This window comes from Arachis ipaensis, chromosome B4, assembly GCF_059453495.1.
Source record: "Arachis ipaensis isolate K30076 ecotype BB chromosome B4, ASM5945349v1, whole genome shotgun sequence".
NCBI lineage: Eukaryota > Viridiplantae > Streptophyta > Magnoliopsida > Fabales > Fabaceae > Arachis > Arachis ipaensis.
The window spans coordinates 19,203,259-19,213,925 of NC_142439.1; the positions used below are offsets into that span (position 1 = coordinate 19,203,259).

Here is a 10,667-nt window from a genome sequence, read left to right on the forward strand (position 1 = left end):
TTGTATAAAATTTTGGTAAATATATGTGTAAATTATATATTTTTTGTGTATAAAATATCTATCTATAAATATAGATACAAATTATTGTTGGTAAAAAAATAATAAAATTAAATTGAATTCTATTTAAACTTATTTAATTTTTGAGAAAAGGACAAATCGATTTTTGACTTTTTGGTCTGTAGACATTTAAATTTCTGAGAATTTAAAAATACATTTAAATTCCTAACCTCTTTAAAATTTAGACATATCGATCCATGAGTTTAATTTGTTCAATTTTAAAAACTCTCTTACATTTGCATCCATATCAACCAGGTCGGTACAACGGGAGTCACGTTTGATTTTTATGTTCAGTTTGACAGATCCAAGTGAACATGAAGAATCAATGTGTTTAGATTTTAAAAAGATCATGAACTTAAATATATTTTAAAAGCTTCACAAACTTAAATGTCTGCAAATCAAAAGGTTAAGCATCTATTTAACTTTTTCACTTAATCTTTTTTTTCGAACATAGTAATTGAATTCTCCAAACATCCTTATTATATATAAATTAAAATTATACAACGGAGACTTACGCCGAAAAGCGCATCTGGTGTAGTGGTATCATAGTACCCTCCCACGGTACTGACCGGGGTTCGATTCCCCGGATGCGCACGCTTCTGTTTTTCATCTTGGATTTGGGCTTTTCATCAGTTTACCTTCCAACTCCAAAGTTTTTTTTCCTCGTTTTTTCTATAGGTTTGGGCTCTTCATCATTTTAATTCCCAAATCCAAATCGTTTTTTCTGTTCCTTTTTTTTTAATGTCAAAATATACTCAAGTTATTAATTTATTCTTTTATCTATTAAAAATGTGTAAAAGTAAAATAATTTGATTTAGTTGAGTAGCTCACTCGTTTGTTTAAATAAGTACTGGGAGTTTGAATTTCATCTTATGCATGTAGTAACTTGTTAGCTAGCAACAAACTCTTAAATTTTCAACCTATCTGATTAGGAGAAACCAAGATTCTAAAAATCAGATCTTGTATAATCAAATATAATGCTATATATTTGATAATAAATATAATTATAATTATTTTTTTAATTAAAAAAATTAATAAATACTTGTAAAATAAAAGAATTATCTCAGTTTTTATAATTTTTTCATAATTTTTTTATGGTTTTACATCTAATAAAATATGAAATTTATCTATTTTTAAATATTTTGTTAATTAATTCACTCTATTAAGTATTTATGTGACAGTAAGTTATATTTTTATATTTTATATCATTAAAAAATATGACATAAAATAATATAAATTAATTGCACTAATAATTTTGTTATGTCAATTATTTAAAATATATTAAAGTATTTTTATATAATAACAGGGGTAAAAATTAATTAAAAATAATAAAAAAGAAACAACTAAATAAAATTAAAAAAAAATATTATTATAAATAATATTAAAGTATTTTTTTATATAATTATAAATGTTAAAATTAATTTTAAAAAAAGAAATGTAAAAAGGACTCTAAATTAAATAAAAAATACAAATAATATAAATATATATAGAGAAATTTAAATCCTAATACATAAAGAATAGTAACTCTTTTAACTATCACTACATTATTAAATTTTACTCTATATAATACATCTATTATAATAATATGAGTTTTTAAAATTTGTTGGGGGGCTAAGGCCACTACTTGTCCCCCTTGAGTCCGTCCCTATATATATATATATATAATGGTCTTCATTAAAGGAAGATTAATAGATTTTATTTTTAAATTATATATATAGATTGTACATATAGAGATATGACCATTGAACTGACTCACTTTGAGAATTTCTAATGGTTATAGTTATCGCATATTTGTCAAAAGGATATTCTGAAGATGAATATGATAATAGATTTTTCTTTGACCTGTGACTATCATAGTAATTAACAACGTATTTATTATACTTTGATTTTGGATACCTAATACCTTAGGGTGCTAGTTGAATGAATATTGGGTATGATTTAAATAATTGTAAAATTAATTATTAGTCAATAAGAAATCTGTCAACTCTCAGTAAAGAGTTTGAGCTTTATGATTATAATGATTGAGATGAATAAAACCTTGGTCAAGGAGATTAAATGAATGAAGAAATGAGTTTTTTAAGTCATTCACAGTTCATTATAATAATAGTAATAAGTTAGAGTTTGACAATTAAACCATACCTGTGGGTTAACCAAGAGTTAGAAAGATGGAAGGAATTGTACTTTGTTCTTCTCGAGTTCTTAGTAAAAATATATTATTTCATACTATCAGGTTGTTACGTAGTGTTGCTAGCGAGTGTTTTAATCTTTGTTAAAGAATTATTTAATTATTATTTTGATTTGATCAAAATAAATAATTATATTAATTCAAATGGAATATTATTATATTCTTTACTAGCACTAAGGATATAATAATAATATAATAATTAAAAATATTAAATGAGAATTGAGAATAATTAGTTATTCTGTTTCTAAATTTGAATTCTAAATTTAGATGAGATCTTAGCGATTCTATTTCAAATTGAATTATGATATGATATGATTCATAAGATTTCAATTTGAAATAAAATAAGATAATATTCAAATTTGAAATAAGATATTATTTAAATTTAAATTGATATTCAAATTTGAAATCAATAACAAATCTTATACTATCTATATGTATGATAAGAGTAGAGGAAATACATGAACCAACATAAGAGTTTTATTCCTTTACCTCTAAATATACAAATATATATGAGCATAATTTTTGGAAAAAAATTTTATGGTGTGCAAAGAGTTGCATAGAGATTTTCTTAATTTAAATCATATATTCATTGGTCAAAGAGTTGATAAGCAAAAATTGGTCTTGGTATGGATACGCGTAGAGCTTCGTATCATCGAAAGATAAAGTTATTTTTTAGTAGCACACTCAGGTATTTAGATATGATCTATCTTATTAGATAAATAGATCTTTAGGATTACTTTTTTTTCTTCCACTGCGTGAACACATAGTAATCCTTCACATACACAACACGCGGCCACTACTAACATACCACACACAGAGTTTAATTCAAATGGACGAATTGATCATGCTCAAAGTAAAAATATACTATTACAGCAGAAGTAGAAAGTGACATTTCTAAAGCACCGCCACTGGTAGATGTTAGAAGGTCATCTAGAATTAGAAATCCACCATCATACTTGAAAGATTATCAATGTATGGCCGCATCAACTTCTGATTCAACTACATATAATCATTCTTCAATTACCATTTCTTTCTCACAAGAATTCATTTTTGAGTCAACATGCCATCACATCATGCATCCATTTTAACTGCATCCATGCATAAAGAACCTAAAACATATAAAGAAGCCATTGTTGATCCAAACTTGACAAAGGCTATTCACGATGAGTTGGATGCTTTGGAGAGAAATGCGACTTAGACACTTACCAAGATACTGGTTGGTAAAAGAGCTGTAGAAAGCAAATGGGTTTTTAGGTTGAAATTGAATCCTGATAGATCCATTAAGAGATAGAAGGCAAGGTTAGTTGTACAAGGTTTCATTCAAATAAAGGGGATGGATTATAAAGACACATTCAATTTGGTTGTGAAGACTAATGCCTTTCAGATTGTTCTCTCTATTGCAGCAGTAAAGGGTTGGAAACTTCATCAGTTAGACATCAATACAGTATTCCTTCATGGAGACTTAGATGAGACAATCTACATGAAGCCCCCTTGCTTTGCCACTTTTAGACCCGTCATTGGTGTGTCGGTTGGATAGATCCTGGTGCACGAAATTGCGATCATCAACAATGGCGCTAAAGACTTGGTGCTCTCAAACGTGAATCATACTTTGTCACAACTTCGCACAACTAACCAGCAAGTGCATTGGGTCGTCCAAGTAATAAACCTTACGTGAGTAAGGGTCGATCCCACGGAGATTGTCGGCTTGAAGCAAGCTATGGTCACCTTGTAAATCTCAGTCAGGCGGATTCAAATGGTTATGGTGAATTGATAATAAAAATATAAATAAAATATAAACTAGGATAGAGATACTTATGTAATTCATTGGTGAGAATTTCAGATAAGCGTATAGAGATGCTTTCGTTCCTCGTGAACCTCTACTTTCCTGCTGTCTTCATCCAATCATTCCTACTCCCTTCCATGGCAAGCTTATGCAGGGCATCACCGTTGTCAATGGCTACATCCCGTCCTCTCAGTGAAAATGGTCCAAAATGCGCTATCACCGCATGGCTATTGTAAGACCCAAGACTTTTAAGAAGTCCTATTTTGAACTAATCTCAAATCATATATTTATTTATATTTTTAATTTCATAAATTATCTTATTGAAGGTAATTAAAGGTAGTTTTGATTAATTGGATTTGAAATAAATTAAGGTTTTTATCCAAACTCTATCCTTATGGAGTATTTCTCTATTTACAACTTAAAGTTCTAGAAATCTAAAAATAATGAGTTTGGGCTATTTAAATTAAGATTTTATCTAATTTTACAATTATTGAGTTATTTTATATATTTAAATTGTAAAGTTGGTAGTTGTGAAATAATAAGGATTTTTATATGATTTGGACTAAATAATTAATATTTTAAAATATTGATACTACTATTTTGGAAAATAAAGAAATTTAGTATATTATTTCTAATTTTTGGATTTGAATATTTTATTAAAAATAATTTGCAAAATGGATAATCAAATAGTATTTTATATATATTATTATTGTTGGATTAGAATTTATTTTCAATTGCCATATTATTCCTATTTTATTTGAAATTACAAAATTACCGTTGTACCTAATTTTACCCTAATCCTAAAACTCAACACACACAACCCTAACCTTGGAAATCCTACCCGGTTACCCGGTTTCCCTGACCCAGTGCACACTAGTGCACCTAACCCTAACAACAGCAGCAGTAGCTGCAAACAAAATGAAGAAAGGAAGAGATAGAAAGGGAAAAAGAGAAGAGGGGGAGGACCGGAGGGAAAAGAGAGGAGGAAGGAAAGGAGGTGGCGCCGGTGGGCGTCACTGCCACCGTCGCCACCGTCGTGACGCCGCCAGGAGGTCGGAACGGAGAGAGAGTGAGGAATCGGGAAAGAGGGATGGTGCGGTGCCGGCGAGGAGCGCCGTCGCCGTTGCTGTCGCCAGGAGAGGGAGGAGCCACTCCAGAGTTGCGCCGTCTTGCCGCTAGGTCACCACGCCGTCGCGCTGAGGGAGAAAGCTTGCGGGAAGGAAGAGGACGCCATCGAGCTTCTTCCCATCGCCACCATCGCCAACCATGGAGGAGAGAGAAGAGGCGAGCGCGAGCCAAGATCCGTGCCAGAGAGCTACCGCCTGGGTTCTGTCGTCGCCATCTTGCCTCTGCCGGCGAGCACGACGAGAGAGAGAGATCGGGCAGAGAGAGAAGACTCGCGAGGGAGTCACCACGGGAAGGAGTTCGCCGCCGCGTCCCATTGCTTGCGCCGCTGCCATCCACCCTCCCTGCTGCCATTCACCGTTCGCAAAGAAGAGAGGGGGAACCGCCGTGGAGCTGCTGTCGCCGCCGCGTTGCTGGCCTCTCCGTTGTCGTGCTTGCGCTACTGCTGCATCACCGGAGTTCCAAGCCGCCGCTGCTGCCGCCGGGAACGCCACGGCCGATAAGGGTTTAAGTTGGTCTTCATTTTCTTTGGGTTTCCGGAAGCTTCATTGTCGTTGCATGTTAATTTCAGTTGTTGTTGTCGGAATCCAGTAGCTGCTGCTGTTTGAGGTGGCTGCCGGGCTGCCACTAAGCTGGTTCGGAGACCGCCGCTGTTTCGGTTCAGCCGTTCCTTCTTCGTTCGGTAAGCGTCTCGATCTGAAAGCCCTCTAGTTACTGCTTCATTATACGTTGAGGTGTTGTAGCATTCGTTGTTACGAGAGTTAATCTCGGCTATTATATGTTGCAATTAGAGTGGTTGTGGTTGCTGAGAAAGCGGGTTGGAGCTGAGGTTTTGACTGCAGTCGATTCGGGTCAATACGATAGGAGTCAGTTAGCGAGTTTGGGTTGTGATTTCAACGTATCGAGGTAGGGGCTTTTTATACAAACTGATTCATTTTAAAGTGGAAGTTGTTATAAATAGATATACTGTACAAAATGTATTTCTGGTGGTTATGTGAGTCTTATGAATTGTCTGGTTTTATCTTGAATGAATATGGATGCTTGTTTGATTGTAACAATGTCTGATTTTGATAAATTGGAGATTTATGGATTGGTTGATTTGAATGATTTTTGATAATTTGAAAGTTGAGTTTTGTTTTATTGAAAACTGATTTAGTCTTGAACCTGTTAGAAAGGATTGATGATTGGTTTTGTTGGGACCCGAAAAGGGTGACAAAGTCCAAGTTTTAGGGGAGATGCTGCCGAAATTTCTAGAAAATCTGAGATTTTGATTGGAATTGTTATTTTGGAAAAGAATGAATTATGCTTTGACTTAAAGATTTGAGAAATAAATTATGTTTGAACTTGCCTTAGTAGGAAAATCTCTATATCTTGGATGTAATTATTAAGAAAGGAATTATGCCTTAAAAATCAATTTAAATATGAAATTTTTATGTTTTGGAAATTGATTTACGTAAACAGATTTTGGAGGGGGTTTTAATGGGTTTAAAATAAACGTGGTTTTCAATTAATCTATTTCACTTTACGACATTTAGGAAGAGCTTGAAGTATTTTCTGAAACTTTGATTTATTAAAATTGAAACACTTCCCGAGCCCTTGGAAACAGATTTAAGAATGAAACTGAAATTGGTTTTCGGTTTAAAAATGATTTGGTTTTGGCTTAAGTTTGGTTGGTTTTGAAATTGGTGCGGAATAATTGGAAACACGATTTGGTTTTGGGTTTAAACTCTATTCTATTTATTCAACTCAAGAAGTTAAAGTTTCAGAGGTTTTCAAGAAATTTAAGAAATGAGTTAGGTTATTCTCCCCTGAAGTCTTGAGACTCCGCTGAGGAATCTTACGACCAAATCTTGATATAGAAATGAATGATTTTGAGTCTTTCAAAGAGATTTTGAACTTGGCATGGTTTTGAGATCTTTGGAAGTGTTGGAAAGATGTGGAAAGTGGCTCCATTTTGAAAAGTGATTCTTGACTAGCTGTGAATTGAATACGTTTGTTATTTAAAAGAAAATGGGCCAAGAATAAATTTGAAATCAGTTATTGAGCCTGATTGATTGTGGATATCATCAAGATTGATGAGTTATTGGTTGGTAGGCATAAGGGCCGGGTTCGTCCCGCTTATGCTGAGAGATTTGATAAATGACGAGATTGTTGATAAGTCGCTTGCGCCTGGCAAGGACGGTGGTTAATCCCGCTTGTCGAGGTTGCGGCGCTCGCGTAAGGACAGTGGTTAATCCCGCTTATGTGTAGATGTGAGGTCAGAGGCAAAGTATCCCACTCACATCCTGGACCGTGTGGCGGGCACGTTATCCCAGAGGTTCCCATTTATACGTGACCGAAGGGCAACATTCCCATGGAAATGTGTCGGGTTGGCAATTGAACCGACAATGTGATATCACAGCCAGTAGGACAGGCATTCATCATTTGCATCTATGTGATATTATTTGGGTGTGCATATTGTATTTGGTTTGCCTATGTGAATACTTATGTTAACTGCTAACTGTTATACTTGTTGTAATTGCTCTTGATTGTGCTTGAACCACATTAATTGTGATTGTGTTTGAATTGATTGGTTTGTGATGAGTTGGTTGCTGATTGAGCTGTTTGGGCCGGGGGCCGTGTTGGATTGGATTGGCTTGAGGCCGTGATTGGTATATTGAGTCCTAGTTCTGTATAAAGTATCTGATCGGTTCAGTATAGACTTAATGAACCTATGCTTGGAACGAGATGATCATTTATACCGCGTAGGTAACTACTTTCATGGTTGCGGTCTAGGAAAAAACTTTTCAGACATTTTCTTTGAGAAAGGAAAAAGGTTTTGTTTTAGAATATTTGAGAAATTTAGCAAGTTTTCAAAAAAGGAATTTTCTGGATTACGAATGTGAACCTATGGTTTTTGGAAAGACTCATAAGACGAGCAATGATCACTGAACTCTAAGAATGATCTTATCTTTACGTATCTTGTTATAGCAAATTCTGTAATCCTATAGTGAGAACAAGCGAGGACGACGTTCTCACTCCCCTACAGGTTATTCCTTTTCAGGATATGGAAGACGAAGCTTCAGGAGAGTTATGTTTATTTTCTGTTTATTCGGTCTTTTTGTATCACCGTAGCTATTATTTTTTTCTTCACCTTATCTTTATGAAGTTTGTAAGAGGGATAGATAATTATGATATGTATAATTGTAAACTAGTGTTATGTATATGTATATATATATATCTTAAGGTTATATTTGAATTGTATGTGCATGTATGTTTAGGTTTTCACAAAAAAGAGTTATCTAAGTGTTATGCGGTTTTAAGTTTTAAACAGGCTCATATTTTAGTCTTAAATATTATAAAAGTTGTGGTAATACTCGAGCTATCAGAGTGGCGCAGCCGGAAGCGTGACATTTTGATAGTTAGGGTGTTACATTTGTGGTATCAGAGCGGTCTTTCCTGTAGAGCCTGAGGAATGGACCAACTATGCTTCAATTGTATACTCTGAGCGTTTGTCATGTAATAGGTCTTGTTGAATGACGAGAATTAGAGCTTTATGCACATGACTGTCTATTGATTAATGCCATTAGTCTTGCGTTGCATAATTCCCGATATTAAGTTTGGCCGGCTTAATACTAGTGAATTATGTATATGAAAGCACTGATGGGTTATCATAGATGATATACGAGTTTTGAGTAAAGTAAATCGCGGGTTTTGGAAACGTTAGAAACTATTTCTCGAGGTTACTCAGTTATGTGCTTTGGATTCTGTTGAATGTCATATGACTTATTGTTTCTTAGCCTATTTTGATGTTCTTGTCAATTCTTTTGGGAAGCAGTTTGATGTTTTCAATCCTATTTTTCTGTTCATATGCATTCTTCTTGATTCTAAATTGCATATGCCGGTTTGAATTTCTTGGTGTATCCGTCTTTCTCTGTTTGAGCTCTTTTCTTGATTCATGTAATTTTTCGACATGATTTTGAACTTGTCTTGATGCAACGTGTCTTTTTATGTCCTTACTTCTAGTCTTTAAAAAAAATGGTGATTCAGTTTTTCTCTTAATTGACTATATTTATAACCAATTTTCAAACTTTTATAAAATCGCTTTTGATTTGATATACACCTATCTATATAAAACTTTGAAAATTCCTTATGCAATTTAAAAACTATTTATTTCTAATACCTCGCATGTTCTTTTACTGGTTTACGAAACTACACTTACTTTAAATACAATTTGACTTTTCAACATAATTTTATTACGGTCCCTATACGTAACTCTATTTGATTACGTACTTAGGTATTTTTAAATTCTTAAAGGAAAGGCTTTTCACTTTATTTCCAGTTAGTTTTCGTTTGACAAATTGACTTTAATTTAGTATGATACATTATTTACGTAATTGTTGTTCTTTTGAAAATATTAGGTTCATATCTTTCCTCTCAAGTATGGGCTAATTCTTTAAGCTTGTGTTTCTATGGTCATGATACTTGATTTTATTTTTAACTACTTTTTTTCTTTTATGAACACCACTAGTAGTCACAGTTTTCCTTCTCTTGTGAATTTCATGCTCCTCTAAGTCAACTTAAATTGTTTCTATCTAGTGTGTTGTTTGTCCTCCCAATTGTCCTTCTTTAGTCAAAGGTTCTTTCTTGAAAATTCACTGTTGATTGAGTTGTTTTTCCTGACGAGTGTTGCATCATTTTGAACCAATGGAAAGCTTGTTTGGTGTCCCATGCTTCGTGGATCTTGTTTGAACTCCCTTGACTTGAGATCCTTTCTTGTTTGGTCTAATTCCCTTTTAAGTACATCTTAATACTCTTGAATATTCTTATGTGATGGCAATTTCAAGTGTATTCTTAGAGTTTTGATGTGAACTTTTGAAGCAAGTTTTGGATTCTCTTAAGAAACTTAAATCAATTCTTCTCGCTTAAAAATTGCATCCATAGCTATCCTTTAAATTGGAAAAGTTATTTTGGAGTTGACATGCATTATTTTAAATAAAGTTTTTGAAACCGACTGATAAGTAAATTTTTACCTCAGGGTTTTCTTTTCTAAATAGAGTTTAACTTGTTCCATATTTGCTATAAAATTTTATACACACTTGTTTGAATTTATACTTTGAGAGTTCTTGAACAAACATTTGATTTTCTTACAACCCTGCCACAATATCAGTGTATACTTTTAGCTGATTGAGTACCTAAATGTCTTTCAGGATTTTTGAAAGATTGTTTTGGCCTTAACCCAATTGACTTTCAATTTTCAACCCTCACCTATTATATCTTTTACTTGGAAACTATTTGGACAAAACGCAATTTAGTTTTCTTTTAACCATATTGCAGTTTTGATATATGTTTATGTTACCCTTTTGTGAACTGCGAGTTACATACTTTTCTTTTAGCACAGGAGGTGATCTTCTTTCAGTTTTTCATTCTCTATATTAAAATGTATTATGTGAACTTGATCAAAAATTTTAAATCTTGAGAGTGTCATCACTAGCTTTAGTTGACCTTCTTCTATGATTTTATACTTGTTAACTCAGC

At 33.3% G+C, this 10,667-nt stretch overlaps 1 protein-coding gene and 1 non-coding gene across 2 annotated transcripts; both read left to right on the forward strand.

The window, feature by feature from the left end:
* Nucleotides 1-580: 580 nt before the first annotated feature.
* Nucleotides 581-651, forward strand: TRNAG-CCC (transfer RNA glycine (anticodon CCC)). The gene has a single exon. It is a non-coding gene; the product is annotated as a tRNA-Gly (tRNA).
* Nucleotides 652-5,115: 4,464 nt separating this feature from the next.
* Nucleotides 5,116-8,601, forward strand: LOC110270961 (uncharacterized). The gene is made up of 4 exons (XM_088484450.1): nucleotides 5,116-5,655; nucleotides 5,745-5,832; nucleotides 5,942-6,056; nucleotides 8,121-8,601. Exons 1-4 carry the CDS (start codon nucleotides 5,116-5,118, stop codon nucleotides 8,599-8,601), a joined length of 1,224 nt encoding a protein of 407 aa, XP_088340576.1.
* Nucleotides 8,602-10,667: the final 2,066 nt, after the last annotated feature.